The sequence below is a fragment of the Peromyscus leucopus genome, chromosome 7 (genome assembly GCF_004664715.2).
Source record: "Peromyscus leucopus breed LL Stock chromosome 7, UCI_PerLeu_2.1, whole genome shotgun sequence".
NCBI classification, from domain to species: Eukaryota; Metazoa; Chordata; class Mammalia; order Rodentia; family Cricetidae; genus Peromyscus; species Peromyscus leucopus.
In genome coordinates, this window is record NC_051069.1 from 116,673,978 (window position 1) to 116,697,067 (window position 23,090).

At 46.0% G+C, this 23,090-nt stretch overlaps 1 protein-coding gene across 12 annotated transcripts in view; it reads left to right on the top strand.

The window, feature by feature from the left end:
- The window catches only part of Depdc5 (DEP domain containing 5, GATOR1 subcomplex subunit), a 127,106-nt gene extending 104,287 nt beyond the window's left edge, over positions 1-22,819 (top strand). For 10 of the 12 annotated variants that reach the window (XM_037208150.1, XM_037208153.1, XM_037208152.1 and 7 more), the window contains 8 exons: positions 182-314; positions 3,380-3,488; positions 5,552-5,779; positions 9,419-9,588; positions 14,905-15,076; positions 18,124-18,184; positions 21,683-21,765; positions 22,118-22,819. In XM_037208150.1, coding sequence (XP_037064045.1) covers positions 182-314; positions 3,380-3,488; positions 5,552-5,779; positions 9,419-9,588; positions 14,905-15,076; positions 18,124-18,184; positions 21,683-21,765; positions 22,118-22,410 — 1,249 coding nt within the window. In that variant the 3' untranslated portion in view covers positions 22,411-22,819. The remainder of the gene's footprint in view (positions 1-181; positions 315-3,379; positions 3,489-5,551; positions 5,780-9,418; positions 9,589-14,904; positions 15,077-18,123; positions 18,185-21,682; positions 21,766-22,117) is intronic. The other 2 variants (XM_037208155.1, XM_028870733.1) reach the window with 1 other exon arrangement.
- Positions 22,820-23,090: the final 271 nt, after the last annotated feature.

Below are 23,090 nucleotides of genomic sequence, written 5' to 3' on the forward strand. Positions count from 1 at the left end.
CCCCCCCCCCTTCAGACAGTACATGCCCTTGTGGAGAACCCTCTTTTCAGACAGTACATGCCCTTGTGGAGAACCCCCCCTTCAGACAGTGCCTGCCCTTGTGGAGAACCCTCACTTCTCATCTTTTCTCTTTCCTTATTGCCACTGGACACACGTTTCCTGCTCACTCTTTGGAATTCAGGACAGGAGTCCAGCTGCTCTCTGAACAGAAGGGCCTGTCGCCATGCTGCTTCATCAGTGCTGAGGTGGTGCACTGGCTGATGAACAATGTGGAGGGGGTCCAGACGCAGGCGATGGCCATCGACATCATGCAGGTGAGACAGCAAGGAGGGCTGTTCATGTGTGTGTCTGTGCACTACGTGTGCACCTAGTGTCTGCTCAGATCACTGTGATCGGGGGCTGTCACAGAAGTAGTCACCCGTGACAGTCAGGAGATCTGCAAGTTGGGGTGAGGACCTGTTTTTAACTGATGGGAGGTCTATCGGGAACTGATGAAAGGACAGGTCTTCCTTTGAAAGATACTTTGAAGACCTTAGGGTTAGAAGTGCTCGCACAAGCCCCCAACAGCACTGAGGAAGTGGCGGCAGGAGGATCATAAGTTAGAAGCCATCCTGTTCTACATAGAGAGACCTTGTCTTAGAAATGCATAAAGGCCGGGCGGTGGTGGTGCACGCCTTTAATCCCAGCACTCGGGAGGCAGAGCCAGGCGAATCTCTGTGAGTTCGAGGCCAGCCTGGGCTACCAAGTGAGTTCCAGGAAAGGCGCAAAGCTACACAGAGAAACCCTGTCTCAAAAAACAAAAACAAAAAAAAGAAATGCATAAAGAGGGCGCGTGCGTGCGTGCGTGCGTGCGTGTGTGTGTGTGTGTGTGTGTGTGTGTGTGAATATATGTGTGTATGCCACATGTGTGCAGATGCCAGGAGAGGGCATCACATCACCTGGAATTAGGATTGCAGGTGGTTGTGAACTGCCATGTGGGTTCTGGAATTCAAACCCAGGTCTTCTGCAAGAACAGCCTTTACCGCTGAGCCATCTCTCCAGAACCATTACCTGTTTTTCCTTATACTTGTTTTTTTTTTTTCCAAAAGATATATTTTGTATTTCTGTGTGTGTGTCTGTCTGTCTGTCTGTCTGTAGGCAGATGTATGCAGGTACTCACAGAGGCCTGAAGAAGGTGTCAGATCACCTGGAGCTAGAGTTATACACAAGTTGTTAGCCACCTGACATGGGTGCTGAGGCTGAATGTGGGTCTCTGCGAGGGCTTTTAAGCACTGAGCCTTCTCTTCAGCCCATTGCCTCCTGCCTCCACCTCCCCAAACACTGGATTGCAGGGGTGTGCACCACACCTAGTCATAAAGACTGTTTCTGAATGGGGCAAGGTAGACTCTATATATAGTTTTTGTTGTTTGTTTTTTTAATATAAAACATTTTATGTGTGTGTTTGTGCACTACATGTGCACCTAGTGTCTGCAGACCAGAGGAGGAAGTCAGATCTCCTGCAACTGGACCAGGCTGGCCTCAAACTCACAGAGATCCGCCTGCCTCTGCCTCCTGAGTGCTGGGATTAAAGGCATGTGCTACCACTGCCCGGCTCACTTAACCATCTTAACCACTGAGCCATCTGTCTCTTCAGCCCCTCCCTTTGTAGATTTAATTCATATTTCTCTAAACATTTTTTGACATTTATTGCCCATTTTGTATTTCATTTTTTGAGAATTCTCTGTTTATTAGTCCATTTATTGACAGGGTTGTTTTATTTGTTGTGGTCTATTTTTATTTTTTGTCTTTTGTTCTTTTCAAAGTGTAGACATTAATTCTCAGTCAGATGTGTAACTAGCAAAGGTTTCTTCCATCTGTGCAGGCTGTCTCTTCACTAACTGCCCCTCTGCTGTGCAGAGGCTTTCTTGTTTACTTTGTAGTCTCAGGAAGTGCTCACCTATGCCTAGATCTTAGATATTTTCCCTGCCCTTTCCTCTAAGAGGTTCAGAATTCCAAGTCTTAACATTAAAGTTCTTGATCCATTAGGAGTTTTGTGCAGTGTGAGATAGGAATCTAGTTTCATTCTTCTATCTGAGGAGATAGAATTTTCCTAGCACTATTGTTGAAGACTGTCTTCAGTGAGGGTTTTTGTTTTTGTTTTTCCATCTTTGCAAAAAATCAGGGGGCTATAACTGCTTGGGTTTATATCTGGCCCCTTTATTATATTCTACTGATATGTTTGGGGTTTTGTATTTTTGTTTTTGTTTTTGATTTTTGTGCCAGCGAGTTATTGTAGTATAACTTGAAGGTATGGTGATCTCTCCAGCATTATTCTTTTTGTTCATGATTACATTGGCTGTCTATGCTTCCATATAAACTTTAAGATTTTTTTTTCCCTATTTATGTGAAGAATGGCATTGGAATTTAGTGGGGATTGCATTGAATCCATAGATTGCTTTTGGTAAGATAGGCACTTTTCATAGTAATTCTTTTTTTTTTTTTTTTTTTTTTTTTTTTTTTTGGTTTTTCAAGACAGGGTTTCTCTGTGTAGCTTTGTGCCTTTCCTGGAACTCGCTTTGTAGCCTAGACTGGCTTCGAACTCACAGAGATCCACCTGCCTCTGCCTCCCGAATTCTGGGATTAAAGGCATGAGCCACCACTGCCTGGCCATATTAATTCTTATAATCCATGAGCATAGGATTAAAATCCATAAAAAGAATTTGGTGACATTTTTCCTTTTCTGTTTCATGGAATAGTTTAAGACACACTGGGGGTGAAAAGCAGCAGCAGCATTGGTATTAATTCTTCAAAGGTCTGGTAGATCATCAGTGAACCAAGATGACCTTGAAGCCCTCATCCTCCTGCCTCCACCTTCCCAGTGGGATTACAGGGATGTGTGCCACAACTAGTTTTCCTTATGGGATTATGGGAGACATTCCCTCAGATGAAGAGAATTATACTGCCTAACCGATTGTTACATTTATTGAAGTTAGATGGTTTTCTACTTGGGAGTTTTTCTCTACTTTCTGTATGTTTGAAATGTTTGGTGAAATACATATACTTTATAACTTAGAACAGGTTCATTTTCGCATAGCACATTCTAATGGGGGCCAAAGGTATGATCTCAGTTCTTTTTTTTTTTAGGTTTTCGAGACAGGGTTTCTCTGTGTAGCTTTGTGCCTTTCCTGGAACTCATTTGGTAGCCCAGGCTGGCCTCAAACTCACAGAGATCCGCCTGGCTCTGCCTCCCAAGTGCTGGGATTAAAGGCGTGTGCCGCCACCGCCTGGCATGATCTCAGTTCTTACTGAGATCACTAACTACCTTGACTGCTACGCACAAGCAAGAAATGCCTCTTTGAGATGTCACCTGCAGTAATTTCAAGTTTTCATTGTCTCCTAGAAAATGCTGGAAGAGCAGCTCATAACGCATGCATCTGGTGAAGCCTGGCGGACCTTCATCTATGGCTTCTATTTCTACAAGATAGTAATGGACAAAGAGCCCGATCGAGGTCAGAGCCAAAGCACATGCGGTCACCACAGGGGCGAGTACTTTTCCTAATCTTTCACATCACAGTGCATCTTGAACTCCATGTGTGGCTTTGTTTTCTAAGTTGACACTCTGTTAACTTTTTTTTTTTTTTTGCATTTGTACATTTTTAAGCATAACTAAATGACAGTGTTGTTTTTTTTTTAAAGATTATTTAGCTTTTTTTAAGAGAGAGAGAGAGAGAGAGAGAGAGAGAGAGAGAGAGAGAGAGAGAGAGAATGAGTATGTGTGTGTGTGGATCTTGTGTGGATCTTCCTGGAGCTGGATTTATAGACAGTGACAAGGCACCTGATTTGGGTGCTGGAAACCCAGCTGGAGTCTTCTGCAAGAGCAGCATAGCATGCACTCTTAACCACACAACCACCTCTCTAGTCCAGACAATGTATTTTTCAGCTACAGTGTTTTTATTGAGGACAGTGTTGGTGGAAGACAAACCAAAAAGAGGCCAAGGTACCTGGTTCAGAATTTTCTATGGGTCGTATTTTGGTGCCTTACCTCCCAGTCTGCCTCCATCCTGCTTAGTTGGTTCTGATGATAATGTGATGGGCTCCAATAGTACTTTATACTTACTGGGCTTCCAGGTCCCACATACTCCTTCAAGAAGACTACCAAGTTTTCCAAAACATTTTAAATAAAGTCACTCTTTGGTATCAGAGGAGGATTAGCTCAAGGAACCCATCTCCTCTGAGATACAAAAACAAACAAACAAACAAACAAAACCTACAATATTTAAGGCCTATACATAAAATGGCATGGTTTCACATATAACCTGTTTACACTCTCGTATTATTTTTAATGATTTATTTTTCTTTGTGTGTGTGTGTGTGTGTATGTGTGTGTGTGTGTGTGTGTGTATGTGTGTGTGTGTGTGTGTATGTGTGTGTGTGTGTGTGTGTGTGTGTGTTTATGTGTGTACTCCATGTGTGTGTAGGTGCCAGCAGAGACCAAAAGATGGTGTTGGATCTCCTGGAGCTAGAGTTATAGACAGTTGTGAGCCACCATGTAGATGCTAGGAACTGAACCCAGGTCCTCAGCAAGAACAGCCAGTACTCTTAACCACTAAGCCATCTCTCTAACTCCTTCCCTTACATTCTTTAAATCATCCCTAAATTATTTATAATAACTGATAATAAAGTACTGCTGTATTGTATTATATTGTTTAAGAAACAAGAAAAATTTTGGTCATATTCAGTATAAATACTCTCCCCCCCCCAAATATTTTCATGTATGTGATCAAATCTGTAGGTGTATATATATATATAGCTCATGAGTCCAGGGGAGCTAACTGCCTGTGTTTGCCTCTTTATTGTGGTTCTGGGATGGAACAACCCAAAGCCTGTGCACATTAGACAAACACTCTGCTACTTAGCAACACTTTAACCCCACCCCTTTTTAATGAAAAAAGGGAATTCACTGGGAAACAATTTCTGACATAATTTCTGGCTTGCGTAGCTCTGGAGGCACCAGGTAGTCAGACCAGCTTCCATAGTGTATGAATTTCAGATGCCTGGGGACTGGTTGGAAGTGACTCCCACATTGTGTAAATCACTTCTTCACCTCTGGGTCCATATGTGATATGGTGTAGTCGGTGCCATTCACTGTGTGCTCTTGTTAATATGGTATCTACTTTACCTTCTAATAGAAAAAAAGAAAAACCCATAGCATTTTATGTCCTGTAATTATTATAAAACTGATAAAGTTTTTTAAAATTGAATTAAAGCTTATATAACATAAATTTAGCCTACATAACAAAAGCCATTCACAGAATTGTGCAACCACCACCACCCCTTTCTTTCTTGTTAGCTGTTACTGCCCAACTCCTCCCTTTCCAAACACTCCCTGTGCAAGCAGTTGTAGGCTTTGTGTTTCTAAAACCGTCATGTGTGTGGAGATATGTAATCCATAGGCTTTCACACCGGGTTCCTTTCACTTAGCATAGTGTTATGGTCTGTCTGTATTGTACCATTCTCAGTCAGAAAAGCAGCTTTGTGACAAGGGATCCTTTACTCCCCTGCTTTTTACCAGTGCCTATGCAGCAGCCCACTGCCCCCTGGCACACAGCAGGAGTGGATGACTTTGCCAGCTTCCAGCGCAAGTGGTTTGAGGTGGCCTTTGTGGCAGAAGAGCTTGTGCACTCTGAGATTCCTGCCTTCCTCCTGCCCTGGCTACCCAGCCGGCCAGCCTCTTACGCAAGCAGGCACAGCTCCTTCAGCCGAAGTTTTGGAGGACGGAGCCAGGCAGCTGCACTGTTAGGTAAGTTCTTGACCTAGTTGGAGTCTGGGAATAGCAGGTGGCTGGGGAAGGGTGGTCACTAGCCTTCTAGCGTGTATAAGGCCCTACTTAGAACCACAAGAAAATTGTTTGTTTGAGAGAGGGTCTTACTGTGTGGTCCTGGCTGGCCTGCAGTGCACAAAGTCCACTTGCCTCTGCCTGATTTAAAGCAGAGGCTCTTAACCTGTGGGCCTTGACCCCTTTCACAGGGGTCGCCTAAGACCACCAGAAAATGCAGATGTTTACATTACGATTCATAACAGCAGCAGCATCACGGTTATGAAGTAGCAACAAAAATAATTTATGGGTGAGGTCACCACAACATGAAAGACTATGTTAAAGGCTCACGGCATTAGGAAGGTGGAGGATCACTGGTTTAAAGCCATGTACCACCATGCCTAGAGAAAAAAGTGTTTCTAAGTAAAAACGAGTAAACTAAGATACCTTATGACTGGGTGTGGTGGGCTCCATTTTAATCCTAGGACTTGGGAAGCAGAGGCAGGAGGATCTCTGTGAGTTCAAGGATAGCCAGGATTACATAGAGAGACCCTATCTCAAAATACCAAAAAGAGAAAAAAAGATAATCTCTTTCTGGCCAGATGTGGTTGGTGGTATAGATCAGTAATTCTATCACTTGAGAGGCAGAAGCAGAGCAGGGATTGTGAGTTTGAGGCCAATCCAGGCTGCATTGTAAGGCCCTGTCTCAAAAAACTAACCAATTTATTTATTTGCTAAATAAATAAACAGGAAAAAAGACCTAAGATGACTTACAGAAGAGAAAGACCTAAATTTCACTACTGCCTGTGATTCAGTTGGGTTTTTGTTTGTTTGTTTGTTTTACCATTGTTTGGGGGTGGCTTTTTGTTTGCTTTTTCCTTTTTTAAAACATGTGAGTCTCATTTGGAAGTAGCGGCAGAAAGCTGTTTTGAAATGCCTAATGTTGATGTATGGACCTTTGACTGGGCCTGTGGTGGCTCCCACTTCCCCATCCTTAGCCTGTGTCACTGAGCTGGGATGCTACAGAGGCATCTTAGAGTCTGGCAGAAACAGTACCACATGCCTTCCACTCATGCTCGTGCACATCCTTCTCAGGCTTGCCCTGACGGTCTGTTAGATCTTGGAGTCAGGAGAGACTGTTGCATTCTTCTATCCAAACTGACCCCTAATCTTTTTCCAAAGCATCCCTGATGCATATGGAGCTAGCTTCTTTTTGAAAACTTCAGTGTGGCACTCACTGTTGAGACTTGCTCCATTGTGAGGCAGCTCTAGTTGTGAGAGCTGGACTTCAGTGTTCTTTCTCCTCTTGTGATTCTGATCTGCCTCCTAAAGTGTTGACTTTGTTTCTCTTCCGGGCTTGTGCACATTGATTAGACTTCCCATGTAGCGGCTGTACCTTTGTCCATACTGAAAGCCTGCTAGAAGCATCTGATTTGTCAAATCTTACCCTGGAAGCACAAATCCAGTGATTTGGTAATTACCGTTTGGGTGCCCCCTAGACTCACCTATTCTACACTTAACAGACCTGATAATAGAAGAGAGATGTTCAAAGTCACTGCTGATGGTTATCACTTGCCTTTGGTTTTATGACTGAGGCTCTTTTACCTGGCGGAATAAATACATGGAGTGCAAACCCAGAGAACACAGCCTTCTTTGATGTGGACTGTTGAGTAAAGGGCTCCTGGGAGTGTCATAAATCAGGAACATGAAGCCCAGGCAGAATCTAGCTTCAGTGAACATTTTAGTATCAGAGTGACCAAGTAAGGGTACCAAATGTGCCTCGAGTGTTCATCAAGCTTTGAGCATTAGTGAGTCTCATGCCATAAACTGGAAGGAAGGCTTAATGGGAACAGAGAAGAGAGGAGACACAAAGTAGCCGCCAGAGGAGAAGACAAGTGAGGGAGTCTATAAACCTCTCTCACCATGTGTTTCTTGGCTGGGCTGCCCTATCAGTTTGCAGACAAGGAAGCAAGGTTTTCAGAGCCGTGTGTGTGGCTGCAATCTCAGGAGCTTGGCTCTTCCAGCTCCAGATCAAAAACTTTGCCCATTCTATATGTTCTAGTACTGGGAGAGAGTCATTCAGGGCCTGAGCTAATGCTCTCCTGCCTTCCAACAGAAGCTCATTAAATTTGTTGACTTAGGAGCCACTCACAGCTTCTACGTGCAGAGCCCAGAACCTCACTGACTCTTTCAGAGAAAGAAAAACTGGGAGGAGTAGGGATATGAGAGCAGATCGTGATTTATGGAAAACCTAGGTGTGCTGAGTGTGGTTAGTGTCCATGGAGGTCAAAGCCCTGTGATAGGATAGGGTTCATTAGAACTTTCATTTCCTGGGAAAATATTGTAGAACTAATACCTTTCTGGGATGAAACCAGAAAAGTAATACTTCCTCCTCACTGTGGTCTAGGCTGTTTTTCCTCTTATCTGTTGGTGGGTCACTGAATCCTGAAGATCTTGGGTACCACCTGGTTGAGTTTCTGACTCTATGATCCTGGTTAAGAGAACATCTCTCCCTCATAAAAGAAGGGAATGGATTGACTAAGGAGTCAAACTGCAACATAATTGGCTAAATCTGGCTTATGATTTGCTCATAACTGACCCTCCTATACTCTTTTAGATTTACATGGATTTGTGTGTGTGCATCCATGGAGGCCACAAGAGGACATTGGGTATCCTTCTGTATCACTCTTTGACTCTTCAGTCTGTGAGGCAGGATCTTTCCCTGGGGCTTTGTGTTTCTTTCCTAAGCTGGAAGCTAGCAAGCCCCAGTCATCCTCCTGTCTCTGTCTCCTTTGGAGCTGGTTGCAAGTGTGTAGGGATACCTGGCTGGTTATGTAGGTACTGGGGTCTGAACTCTGGACTCCATTAATTGTGCAACAAGTACTCTTAAGTAATAAGCCATTTCTCCAGCCCCCAGATTTTGTTTTTTGAGACAGGGTCTGACTATATAGCAAAGATGTCCTCTAACTTATATTTCTCCTGCCTCAGCCTTCTGAATGCTAATATTATAGGTTTAAGCTACCATGTGTGGCTATAATCACTAATTTTCTTAAAAGGAATTTTAACTTTTCAGCCCACTTGAGCAAAGACTTCCCATAGATCCCCTGCTCCTCTCACACCCAGCCTCCTTCACTGTCACCCCTCACCAGAATGACATTTGTTCTGATCCACAAACCTACATGGATGCACTATCATCACCCAAAATCCACAATTTATATTAGGGCTTTCCTCTTGGTTTTGAACATTCTGTGGGTTTGAATAAATTTACAGTGGTGTAACATACAGAGGAGCTTATTACCCAAAAATTTCATCTGTTTTTATAAAGTTTTATTGAAACATAGCTGAACCCATTCTTTTATGTAATGTCTGTGGAGCTTTTGCCCTACAGTAGCACAGCTGCTCACAGACAGCTCATAAAGTATACAATATTTATTATCTAGTGGCAAGCAGAACAGGTGTTTTGTAGACCCCTGAGCTGTTGACTGGTGATTTTCAGAGATAGGAACGTCTGTGGGCACTTCTGCAGTTTCACGTTTATGGTGCTTAGCTGTCCATTCTTCTACATTATCCCACTCCTCTGCCTCTCTCTCTCTCTGTCCCCACCCCCGCTGTGTGCTGACACAGCTGCCACCGTCCCAGAGCAGAGGACTGTGACCCTGGATGTTGATGTGAACAACCGAACGGACCGGCTGGAGTGGTGCAGCTGTTACTACCATGGAAACTTCTCTCTCAATGCAGCCTTTGAGATCAAGCTACACTGGATGGCGGTGACTGCCACAGTACTCTTTGAGATGGTGAGACCATCACCTCACTTTATGGCAAGGGGGTGCTTTGTGGTTCCTGTCACTTCCACATAACCTTTGACCTGTTAGGATAGCCTCAGCACATTAGACACAGAGGGAGTTCAGAGTGTCCGTGTTTCTCCGCCTCGGCATTACTGAATTGGGGCCAGACGATTATCTGTTGTGAGTGACTGTCGTGCCCGTTTGTAGGTTGTTGAACAACATTCTGGCCTCTACCTATTGAATACCGGTAGCACACCACTAGCTGTGCTAACCAAACGTCTTCCAAAACTTGGAGCCACTGGTCCAGAGTGAAAAGCAAATGTCCACCTCTCCCTTGTGTCCCGGGACTTCCGTCTAAAAGCAGCCATCACTATCACCATGTGTGGAACACAGGCTTCTGTGTATGTACAAAATGGGGGTGGTAGGCCGGCCATGGTGGCTCACACCTAAAAACAAAAAGTCTCAGTACTTGGAATGCTGGGTAAAAAATTACCACAAGTTCAAGGCCACTTAGCTACATACACACATTCCAGATCAGCCTAGAATTCAGAGTGAGAATGCGCTTAAGCACACATGCTGGATACATATTATTTACATTGTGTTTTTCTGTTTCCTGTGTATCTTCTATACCAACACAAATAAGTCTGCTTTGTTTTTTACTTGTTGGATTTCTTTTTTTTTCTTCTCATTGTTTCCAATGGTTACAGAATATTCTAGTATTTATTTATTCCATAGTTTACCTCACCAATTCCCAGTTGGTGAATGTCACTGCTTTTAACTTGTAGTTCCTCAAACAAGAGTGAGTTTGTCTTCTGGGGGCAGTATACTTTTGGCAGTATCTACAGATATCTTTGTCAACCCCACAACAGGAGGAGGGTTGGATGTATTATTAGCGTTTAACAGACAGCAACCAGAGTTCTCAGTGTTAATGATCAGGTCCCTCAAAGAAGTAACTGGCCCTCAGTTTCACACATGTTAGCTGGCCTTGCCTGACTTTCTTTCTGCTAGTCTATCTGGCCTCCCTGTGTGTCCTGTGCTGTGAAGCCAACCCCCAGACCACTGCCCATCCCCAGCCAAGGCACTAAAGCACTCCTTACAGTCTGCTTCTCCTCTTTTTTTAAAAAAAAAGATTTATTTATTTATTTATTATGTATACAGCATGTATGACCAGAAGAGGGCACCAGATCTCATTACAGATGGTTGTGAGCCACCATGTAGTTGCTGGGAATTGAACTCAGGACTCTGGAAGAACAGCCAGTGCTCTTAACCTGAGTCATCTCTCCAGCCTCTGCTTCTTCTTTTATGCTCACAAGTTCAGCCCCCCAAATGTTTTCATGTATCTCTTGAGCCCCACTCCCCTCTAACGCCAGTCCAAACTGCATCACGTAGCTGAGAACAGCTGGAAAGTGAAAACAATTATTTAGTGAATGGTGGGAGATCTCTTGAGAGAAATAAGTGCAGCACAGGATAGCAAGGTAATTTTCAAGATTTGTAAACCTGATTTGTTCTTACAAAACATGGAACATTGGGGCTATTTCTCTAGGTCTGTTTCTGTTTGGCATTAGTATCTTCAAAGACCTCCTCCCTTGGGAAGGTACTTATCCAAGGAGCATCTGTAAGATCTGAGTTAAGGGAAGGCAGCATCCAGAGAGATGACTTGCTGGGTAAAGTCCTTAATTGTGCAAGATTGAGGACATATGTTCAGATCTCAGCACTCCCATAAAAGCCAAATACAACAGCAAGTGTCTCTAACACTAGGGCTGGGGGGGGAGGGGACGGGGCCAGGAATGGCACAGACAGGTAGAACTCAGGCTCAGTGGCCAAGCCAGCTTAGCCAAAATGACAGACTTCAAATTCAACGAGAGACCCTATCTCAGAATATTTGCTTGCTGCCAAACTTGGCAACCTGGGCCCTCCATGGTGAAGAGAGAATCGACTGACTCTCATAAGTCCTACGCACTCTACCTCTCTTTCTTTCACAAGTAAATAAAGTGGAAGAATTGGGGAGATGGCTCAGTGGATAAGGCACAACCATAAGGACCTGAGTTGAATCCCCTAAACCCATGTAAAGTCAGGCATGGAAGCACCTGTCTGTATCCCAGTGTAGGGACAGAATCCCTAGAAGGTAGCCTGGCATACAGAGCTGTGAAAAGAGACCCTGTCTCAAGCATGGTGGAAGGTGAAGAGCAACATCCAGTGTTTTGTCCTGACCTCCACACATGCATTGTGGTATGTGTGCACACATGCAAACACACTTGTATCATGTACACACAAAATAAGGTGGAGAGTGGTAGAGGAAAACACCCAGCCTTGCCTTGTCTCACATGCACACACCAAAGATCCAAGTCAAAAAGAATACCAGCCACCAGACATGGAGGCATGCATCTGTAATCCCAGATGTGAGGTGAAAGTAAAAGGTTCCAAATTCTAGACCAGCGTGGGCTACAAAGCAAGACTGTGGCTCAAAAACACAAAACAAAGCAGGAAAGAAAGACTGTTTCGGGTGCTCGGCCAGCTCGGTTCACCTTGTGGAGGATATCAGCTCTTCTCCAACAGACTGACCATGGGATGACTGTGTCTCAAAACAACATGCAGCATGTCCGTAACACTCACATACACCTATGGAGTTACAGGCAAGCAGGAAAAGAAGTAATATTTCTGCCAAGGAATTTAGCAACTCTCTTTAAAAAGTTCAGTTTTCACACCTATTCATTTAGGCCCCTCTGAAATAAGCTAATACATTTATCATAGTGTGTGTGTGTGTGTGTGTGTGTGTGTGTGTGTGTGTGTGTGTGTGTGTGTTGGTTTGTTTTTGGTTCTTCAAGACAGGGTTTCTCTCTGTACTCTGTAGCCCTGGCTGTCTTTGAACTTCTGGCTGTCTGTAGACCAGGCTAACTTGGAACTCACAGAGATCCACCTGCCTCTGCCTCCCTAGTACTAGGATCAAAGGTGTGCACCACACCACTGCCCAGCAAGTTTTATGTTTATTGAGCTGTAATGTAGATGACTTCTTTTAAGGCAGTGCCCATGTTTGCTACAAAGCAGATCTCCCCCTCCCCCTAACCCCCACCCCACCCTGAGACAGGGTCTCTTTGTGTAGCCCTTGCTGTCTTGGAACTCACTCTGTAGACCAGGTTAGCCTCAAACTTATAGAGATCCACCTGCCTCTGTGTCCTGAGGGTCAGGATTAAAGGAGTGTACTGCCACCTCCTGGCTTACAAAACAGATTTTATTTGAGGATAAATATTACCTCAAATAAAAAAATTATTAACAAAGCTCTAGAAATTACATAAGTCAAACTAGAGATTCTGGCTTTATGTTTGTGTTTTGTTTTGTCTTTTAATTTTTTAAATTTTACTTTGTTATTTTGTGTGTGTGAGTGTTTTGCCTGCATGTCTGTCTCTGCACCATGTAGTGCTCCCAGAGGCCAGAAGAGGATGTTGGATTCCCTGAAATGGAGTGCAGGTCCTCTGCAGGAGCAGCTAGTGCTTTTAGCCGCTGAGCCATCTCTCCAGCTCCCACTCTTGTGTCTGTATTTGTGTCTCTGAAGGAACTAAGAGTAGTTGTCCTCTGTTTTTGTTTTTGTATGTATGTAACATTTGTGTACGGTGTATGTCTGGGTGTTTTCAGGTGCACGCATGCCTGTGCATCAACCTCATGCAGGAGCACAGGCTTACAGACCCATGCTTCCATGCCAGCCTTTGTAAAAGTGGGTTCCAGGGCCTGGAGAGATGGCTCAGAGGTTAGCACTGGCTGCTCTTCAAGAAGATCTGGGCTCCATTCCTAGCACCCACGTGTCAGATCAGAACTGCCTGTAACTCCAGTTCCACACATACACATAAAAATAAAAAAGAAATAATCTTTGATGTGTGCTCAGGGTATTTGAAATCAGATCCTCATGCTTCTATATCAAATACTTTACCTACTGAGCCATCAACACAGCACCTTCAAGTTTTTAAAGGATGGGAGTCTTGATACACTACCCCGCCCAGTTTAGAAACCCTGGCACAAGTGGTCGTCCTGCCTTAGCCACCCAAGTCAAGTAATTGGGACTATGAATATGTGCCACCATCCTCAGCCTGCATCTTTTAATGCTTGACTGAAGCAGAGGAGCCCAGAGTTCAGACAAGCCTGGGCAACATTCTGATACCCATCTGGAAAAAAAAAAGAAGAAAAAAATGGATGTGATTCTCATCAGATCTCACCTCTATGACAGAGCCCCATCCATGAGCTTCTTATTTCTTTTGTTTATAGGGTGGGGTGAGTGTTCTCTGAATGGAAATCAGGACTTCCCCCTGGACAAGCTATCCATCACTAGCATAGAACTTTAGCCTAGGGTTTTTGTCTTCATACTTGGGGTAGGGGGAGTTGTTTGGTTTTGGTTTTGGTTTTGTTTTGTTTGTTTGTTTGTTTTTCGAGGCAGGGTTTCTCTGTAGCTTTTGGAACTCACTTTGTAGACCAGGCTAACCTCGAATGCTGGGATTAAAGGCATGCACCACCACGGCATGGCCTGTTTTGTTTGTTTGTTTTTACTTTACCTGTATGTGTGTGGACCAAGGTCTGGATGTGGAGGTCAGGGGATAAGTCAAGGGAGTTGGTTCTCACCTTCCACTGTGTGGGTCCCAGGGAAATAAAACTTAGGTCAGCAGCATTGATGGCAAGTGCCTTTACCAAACACTGAGCCATCTCAACCAGCCCACCAGTTTGGTTTTTTGTTTGTTTTGAATATCCATTTCATGTTTTTAAAAGTGTATTTCAAAAAAATCTTACATAGTCCCCTGAGGGAGGATCGATTGTTGGAGTTACTTAATAGGAACTCTGGCTTTCAGGAAGGTAGTTTTGGAGTTTCCCCAGAGTGTACTGTCTTGTGTGCAAGAGCTGGTCACTTTGGCAAGAAGCCATTACAGTCATCTCCCACCCTACATCAAGTAACAGTGGGTGGTTTTCTTATTTGATACACTGGACTTGCTACACAACAAAACTAGAAAGGTTCAGCCTTTGTCCTGTGACCTTGCTTCTGACATTCCACAGAATAACAAGGGTCTCAGCTCTCACAAGTTAGTTCCTTGCAAAAGAAACTGAAGGTCAGAAGCTCGGGCTATAAAGAGGAGCTGTGTGCTCAAATCACAGTTTTTCTAGCATTCATCAGGAAGCAAAATTGCTCTTGTTCCTGAACAGGACTGGTTAGAGCCAGAGGACATGGATAATTGAACTTGCCTTTCGATGTGTGTGCTGCCACTCTGGCAGGTCTGCTTTTTGGAAGCAGAGCTATTTTCTCTGATCTAAAAGACCTGAAGATGATGCGGTTTCTGTGCTTTCTTCCAGGTCCAAGGTTGGCATCGAAAAGCTACCTCCTGTGGCTTCTTATTAGTCCCGGTTTTGGAGGGTCCTTTTGCACTGCCCAGTTACCTGTATGGCGATCCTCTGCGGGCCCAGCTCTTCATCCCACTCAACCTCAGCTGCCTGCTCAAGGAGGGCAGCGAGCACCTGTTCGACAGTAAGAGCTGCTCCCTCCTGAGGGTCTGTCTGTCTCACCCAGTCAGACGCCCTTCCTAGACCAGCCCCGTGCTCTCTCATAAGTAGACTCTGGGTGGAAGATGAAGCCATCAGTGAAACAGACAGCAGGAGGATCCTGACCATTCAGAGAGAGAAAAGGGGCAAGTGGGAAGTGGGATGGAGGGGGATGAGGACACTTGTGTGAGATGTCATAATGAAACCCATCGCTGTCCAGTGAACATAGGCCTAAAAAAACAAGCCACTACAACTGCAGGCTAGTCAAGAGAGCCAGTCTACAAGGAGCAAAATAATCTGGGTTTTGCCCTGGGTTGTTTTTTTTTTTAATTTTTCAATTTTATTTTATTTCATGTGTGTGAATGTTTTGCCTGTATTTGTGTCTGTGCCTCGCATGTGCCCACAGAGGCCAGAAGAGGGAGTCGAATCTCCTAGAACTGGAGTTCTGGATAGTTGTGAGCCACCCCGAGGGTTCTGGGAACCAAACTTAAGTCTTGTGCAAGAGCAGCCAAGACTCTTAACCACTGAGCTGTCTCTCCAGCCTCTGTGCAGGATATTTGATCAGTGACCGGGTCATCTGGGACACATCACTTAGTGCTCCTGAGCTTTGAGTTCTCCTTGTGTGGATGGCTAGAGCCGATTTGCCAGCTCTGGAAGGCCAGAGTGAAGCAAGCAGTGGGAGAGGGCTCCGTGCACGGCCCATGTCTGCACCGTGTTCTGCCATGTGCTGTGTGCTCTCAGCCACCCGATCACCTGCGATGATTGTCTGAATTTGAGGAGAGCCTTTTTCATGCTAGTCCATGCAAAAAGGCCCCACAGAGGCCATCAAAAGCAAAACAGGAAGTATTGTCCTGCTGTGCAAAGCTGGGACCAGCTTCCTGAGTGTTCTCCAGTGCTGCATCTTGAAGACCCTTCCTTCTGTCAGAAAGGGAGCACAGGGGACCCCCCTGACATGCCCTTTACCCACTGGGATGTTGAGCTCTATCCTACCCACACCTCCCATTGCTGTCACAGAGCACTCACTGCAGATGAATGGATAAATAGCCCCCAAAGAGCTTTCCGTGAGTTCAAGATGACATTTTCAAAAGCCAAAGGCTGGAGTTGATGCTAATGTGTCAGGAGCTATTTGATAGAAAGATTATAAATGTGAAAGACACAGCTTTGGGGTAAGAGAAATGTTTTCTTCCACTCCCTTCTAAGTTTCTGTTACGCTAAATGGCAGAGGCTGAGGAGGGCTTGTCAGGTAGGGCAGGCTAAACGTAGTGATCCTGTGGTTTTACGACAGGCTGCCCTGCTAGTTCCAATAGTCTGTACTCTCCGCTTACAACGGAGAAGGCATTTTTGTACCTGAGCCCTGCAGAGTCCTTCTGCATCAGCGGCCGGAGATTCTGAGCTGCACAGAGCTTACGAAGTCCCTTTGCACACATACACATTCCTGTTTACCTCACAACATGGCCAAGGGAGGACCGTTTATGTAGTCCCGAAATGTGAATGATTATGCTCCTTCGCGAGTTTTAAGCCAGCAGCTCACTGTAGTATTGTCAATATCTTTAGGGGTACAGCTACCTTAAAAGGTCTAGAGATGCTCTGCTCATTGTGAGAGGATTGCTTGCAGGGCTGGTATAGAGCTGATGGTTTCCCTGCCAGTTCTGACCTGCTCTTCTAAACCATCTTCAGTTGGTCGCCATGGTTACAGAGAAAAGTCCTAGTTTAAAGGAATAAGGACACAAATCTAAAATTCAATTTTCTAGATTCTGTGTCTCTTTTCTTCTTACCTCCACTTCTTCTAACAGTGAATCTGAATCTTAAAACTGGCACGGATGTGGTGTGTATGTGTGTGTGTGTGTGTGTGTGTGTGTGTGTGTGTGTGTGTGTCTGATTGTGTATGTGGATATGTTTCTGTATTTGTGTGTGTAGGTGTGGGTGTATCTGTGTGTGTGTGTGTGTGTGTGTGTCTGTATGTGGGTGGGTGTGTATGCCTGTGTGCGTCTGTAGTTGTGTGTGTCTATATGTCTCCAATTTATTTTAAAGAAAGTTCTAATTATGGACAGAGTAACAAAGCCACTGCATCCCTAGTCTTTGGGTTGTCTATCCTGTCATTGGGATCCTCAAAGCCTCCATCCAGAGAGCATTCCAGCTCTGCTTCTTATTGCTGTGTGACAGCGTGCTTGACCTTCCTACCTCCTTTCTGCTGTTGGTCCTCAGCAGCTGCCTTGTGGAAGAGGGAGGCTGGAGCCATTCAGTCAGTGACGGAGGAGCAAATTCTGCTCTGTTCTCCTCCCTCTGCAGCTAATGACTTCTCAAGAATTCCTTTTTTATTTCCTTGCTTCAATTTCCTTACCCCTAAAATGGAGCTTGTAATATTGTCTTTCTGTACAGGGAAATGGAAGATTAGTGATAATAGAAAGGTGGGTGGGTGTTGTTTTCAGAAGTAGCTAATGTACACTTCAGGTTTATGTTTTAATATACTTTCAAAACCAGGTCTATGTGTAAGTAGAGGTAGGAGGATCTAGAGTTCAGAGTCATCTCTGGCTACCTAGAGTTTGAGACCAGCCTGGGCTATGTGAGACTCTGTCTCAGAAACAAATAAAAATTAATGGACTCTTTTCAGTTTTAGGTTTGTTTGTTTTTTGAGACAAGGGTTTTTTGTGTTACAGCTCTAGCAGTCCTAGAACTCACTTTGTAGACCAGGCTGGACTTAAACTCACAGAGATCCGCCTGCCTCTGCCTCCCAAGTGCTGGGATTAAAGACCTGTGCCACCACTGCCCAGCTTCTTTTCAGCTTTAGAATAAGACATTATATAAGCCTCGTTCTGATGCTCACACTAGCTCCTGAGGACTACACCTTTCTTGACTGTGGTGGAACTTGGGGAGGGATTATGGGATACACAGCTGTACTTCCTTCTAACTTTGGGTGGGAATTAAAAGTTCAGATACAAGAGACAAGAATTGTCAAGAGCAATGAAGAGAATGGTGTGAGTTTATTACAGACCTTGTGATCACAGCTCAGTATTTATTCCTTATTCCTTTCAGGCTTTGAACCAGAAACATACTGGGACCGAATGCACCTTTTCCAGGAAGCCATTGCACACAGGTTTGTCCATTAGTAAGAAGGAACAGTGACCAAATCACTATCTTTTTTCCAATAGCAGTTACCAAAATGAAAGCCAGTTCATTCTGTTCCTGAGGAAAAGGATCTGTCCTTCTAGTGACAGACTCACTGCCTACCTCCACTCAGACTCAGAGATAAATGCTGCCCTGCCAGTCCTGTGGCTGTTACCTTTCAGACCTCATTGCTTTGTTACTCTGTGAAGGGAGAGTGCAGAGTTTTGTAAGTAGCCTACAAGAGCCCAGTTATGCTCTGGAGGAGACAGGTGAAGCGAAACATTGTAAAATTTGCAGTAAACCTTCCCCCCATGTTAGAAAGACAATGGATTGTTTAAAGGCAATGAATGAGTAGATATTACTTGGCATTGGATCTGTACACCAGGAGAAGTCTTTCCCGGGTTGTCTGATTATCTGTCTCCTCTACCAGCGCAACAAACCACATTGTTTCCAAGCATCTCTCAGCTGCTGTCCACTTGCTACTTCATGTTCCTCACGTGGAACAAAGGCCCTGTTGTTGTTTCAGTGACCCTCTGCTTGATGGCCTTCTTTGCTGTTGCTCATACATTTTAACTGCTACCACCTGCACCCGAATATACCCCCAACACCCACCATTTATTCACAAGGTCTCTGACCTCTCCCACCTTAGCCCCTACCCTAAGATCTGGACCCTATGTATGTGCTCAGTAAAGGGTACAGTATGAATGAGGTGGTGACTCACTTCCTCCTACTCCGAAACGGTGTAGATTTGAGCAGAGGGAAGGGAAGGAGAGAGCCCAGTAGTCCCTGGAAAAGGCCTCACTGTAGGAAGTAGACAGGTCTGGTCCACCCCCACCTCCACTCACAATGGTGGAACCGTAGACATCCCATGGCAAGTCTTAGAGCTTAGTCTTGCTTTTCTCACCCCTCTAGGGGTTTCTGGGCTCAGCTGGTAAATCTGCAAGAGACAGTAGTTTTAGGATGCCCCAGCTAACCACAGCTGGTGAGCAGCTCCTTGCCTAGTCACTACACTTCTTGACTAGGTGTCTCCTGGATATGACCTTTAGTTGCCAGATCTACTTTTGTCTTCACAGTATCCTGTTCTCCTAATCCTCTTCAACCCAGGACCTGGTTGTATTTTCTCTAACCTGCTGCCCTTTCCTCTTCAGCCTCTTTTCTAACCTCTGACTTCCTTACATGTCTTCAAAGCTGTCCAGTGGGTGACCCTTTGCCTAAGCCCCGCCTCCTCTGCCTCTCAGTGTCTCTCTCCACCAGGGACTCTCAGGTCCCTCTATTTTGAATTCCTCTCTCTCACTTTTTTTCTCTAGTAGGGCTTTATTGTATAGCCTAGGCTGGCCTTGAACTCACAATCTCCTGTCTCTACCCCTGGAGTGTTGAGATTACAGGCTATACCAGTACAACAGGTTTAAATTCTTCTCTCCTTTTCTTTGTAAAAACTGTAGACTAGACTGCTTGTAGGCCCTTGGAGGGCAGAAGTGTAATTTTCCCATCCTTGTTCCCATCAGAGTGCCAGCAGAGTGCCTTTCCCTGAGTAGTTGTGCTGCCCATGGCTTCTGGTGCAGTGTGGACTGAGCCCAGAGCCTTGTGGGTGCGAGGCCAGCAGTCATCCACTAAGCCGCATCCCTGGTCCTACTGTGCTTGTGCATGGAGTGGAATTCCAGGTGGAAATGTGGCTCTGAAATGACAGTCCCCCCAAAGGTCTGTCTCTAAAACAGCTGGAAATGCCCTCATCCCCCCGCCCCCATTTTCCTTTGTGGGGACTCCTAGTTCTTCCTTCTACGTATTCTGGATAGTGGGGGTGAGATAGCACAGCATCTCGGGGGTGGATGCCCAGTGCCTTCACTGCACTCTCGGCTTGCCCCAAGTGGAAAATCATTGGTCTGAATTACAGGTTTTCTGAGGATTTTTAGGGGGTTCAGGTTTGTTTGATTGAGTTTTTTATTGTTTGTTTTAGGTTTTGAGAGGACAGGATCTCACTCATTTTGTAAACCACACTGGTCTTGAGATCTGCCTGTCTGTCTTCTAAGTGCTGGGGGTAAAGGCATGACCCACCATGCCTGGCTAAATTGTGTATTAAAATCAAGTATCTTGAAGATGGAGAAATGGCTCAGCAGCTGAGAGTGCTCGCTCTCCTTGTAGAGGACTCAGATTTGGTTTCCAGCACCCACATTGGGCCGCTCACAGCTGCCTATAACTCCCGCTCCAGAGGACCCAACACCCTCTTCTGGCCTCCAAAGGCACTTGTACTCATGTGCACATACAGACAAGCAACCACACACACACAGATAATAACAATTTTTAAATTTAAAAAACTGTTTTGGGCTGAGCCTGTGGATCGGTTGGTAGATGCTTACCTAGTGCGCACCGGTCACCACATGAAACTGGGCACAGTGGTGCACAACTGTACTCTAGCACTCAAGAGGTAGCGACAGGAAGATCAGTGGTGGAAAGTTATCCTCAGCTAAATTATGATTTTGAGGCCAGCCTGAGATACTGGAGACCTTGTCTCAAAAGTAAATACTATGGAATAAAAAGGGTCTTTACTGGTGTCCTAAGGAAGAAATGAGGCAAGAAGCCTCTGGTCCAGATGATCATGCTAAGGAAAGCAGTTGGCTTGGTTGGAGAGTAAGGAGGAAACCCAGAAGTGTCCTGTAGACACCGTCCCTTGAGTTTGCATACTTGGTGTGTATGTAGGGGATGCTAGCATAGAGCTGGCAGCTTGGAGGATCCAGCACAGCACTTCCCCAGAGAGCTCGGTCCAGGAAAGAAGACACATTTTACCTCCTACATCACTGCCTTCATTACATAAACCCCTCAGACACAGAGGGCAGAATCTGGGCACATCTGTTAGCACGTCCTTTACAGCTCTTAGCAGGTGGGGCTAGAATAAATGTGCTTTATGGAAATAGAAAAACCAGGAATAGAACAAGCTATAGATAAGAAGTGGAACAGGACAAGTCACAGATGAGAAATGGCGTCTGCTCATTTCCCATTTCTAGAGCACAGCAAGGCAGAGAGCCTTGGATTGCTGACCCTCACCTCTAAGGAAAGAGTTTTAATTAAGATGCTTCATTCCATTTCAGTGAAGGCCTTTATTGAGAACCTTCTTAATGCTTAGCATGACAGCAGTGGAGACAGATGTGGCTAAGGAAACAGAGGACAAGGGGGCAGATGGCAGGACCGGAAAGTGAAGGTGTAGGGTGGGGGCGCATGCAGGGAGGGGATGTGGAGAAGGAAGGTGCTCAGCGGGGTGGAGCCTGGGTAGAGTGCTGCAGTAGCATAGTGGATGTGAGCAGGAGAGCCTCGGAGCCTCAGAGTTGGGAGGCAGGTGTTGAGAAGCGCCGAGGAAAAAAATAAGTCGCCCGCATGTTCCACACAGGAGGCCTTTCCATAGCCCAGCCTCTTGGGCTGTCAGAATCTTAGCCACACACTGCCCCGTTGCTCTAGCTAATGAGACCACGTGCGTGTGTTTCTGTCGTTACTATAGGTTCGGATTTGTACAAGATAAGTATTCTGCCTCTGCTTTTAACTTCCCTGCTGAGAACAAGCCACAGTATATCCATGTTACAGGTGAGGAACTGCGGGCAAAAATTGGGTGGGTCCCCGAGCACCTGCCACAGGCACACGGACCCTGCCCGAGCCCTGCCCGAGCCCTGCCCGAGCCCTGCCCGAGCCCTGCCCGAGCCCTGCCCGAGCCCTGCCCGAGCCTGCCCGAGCCCTGCCCGAGCCCTGCCCGAGCCCTGCCCGAGCCCTGCCCGAGCCCTGCCTGAGCCTGCCCGAGCCCTGCCCGAGCCCTGCCCGAGCCTGCCCGAGCCTGCCCGAGCCCTGCCCGAGCCTGCCCGAGCCTGCCGTGGCAGGACCACCGGAGCCGAGCGCGGGTGCTCACCGGTGGTGTTCACTCGGGGCCGCCCTCTCCCTCCAGGAACAGTGTTTCTTCAGCTGCCTTACTCCAAACGCAAGTTCTCTGGGCAGCAGCGCCGGCGGCGGAACTCCACCAGCTCCACCAACCAGAACATGTTCTGTGAGGAGCGAGTTGGCTACAACTGGGCCTACAACACCATGCTGACCAAGACATGGCGCTCCAGTGCTACAGGGGACGAGAAGTTTGCTGATCGGCTGCTGAAGGACTTCACAGACTTCTGCATCAACCGTGACAACCGACTGGTCGTGTTCTGGACAAACTGCCTGGAGAAGATGCATGCCAGCGCCCCATGAAGCCAGGCCGCTCGACCTAAGAGGTTGTGGGCATTCTGGGGCTGGCCCTCCAGTTAGGCTCTGGGCGTCAGGCCACTGCCGCTCTTGGCCTTTGTGCAAGTTTGAGCGAGGAGAAAGGCTGGAAGCAGCTGCTGCCGCTGCCACCACCCAGAGCTTGCCATCATGTGCCCATGGCAGGGGGAGGCACAGATTGTCTGTGGGAGGGAGTCAGCGTCTGGGAATGGGGTAGGCAGCTTCCACTAGGGTCCTCTTCTTTCACCAGCAGTGGGATATTCAGAACAGAACCTCCCGATTCCTGCCCAGGAACGTGCGTGTATAGCATAATTCTGTGACATAGTGTACCATTGGCTCACACCAGGTGTACATACGTGTACATAACAGAAGTAAATAAAGTCCCCCATACAGTGTCTGTTCCCAGCCTTGTTTCTAGTAGCAGTCTCACCCTCACCCTGGCTGGACAGCCAGGCCAGTGAGGTCACCTCAGGTGGCAAGAGGGCTTCAGAACACACTGGTCTCGAGTCTGGCTATGAGTCGACTTGATAGGTTTCTTTCCAAAATCCCATGGGCAGGAGTGAGTATCCTTCTGGACAGGACTGGTGAGCAGGCGGTAAGTATACTAAAGCTCTGGGCTGGTGCTGTCAGAAACATGCCTTGCTGAGTGGTTGCGCTGGCAGCCATCA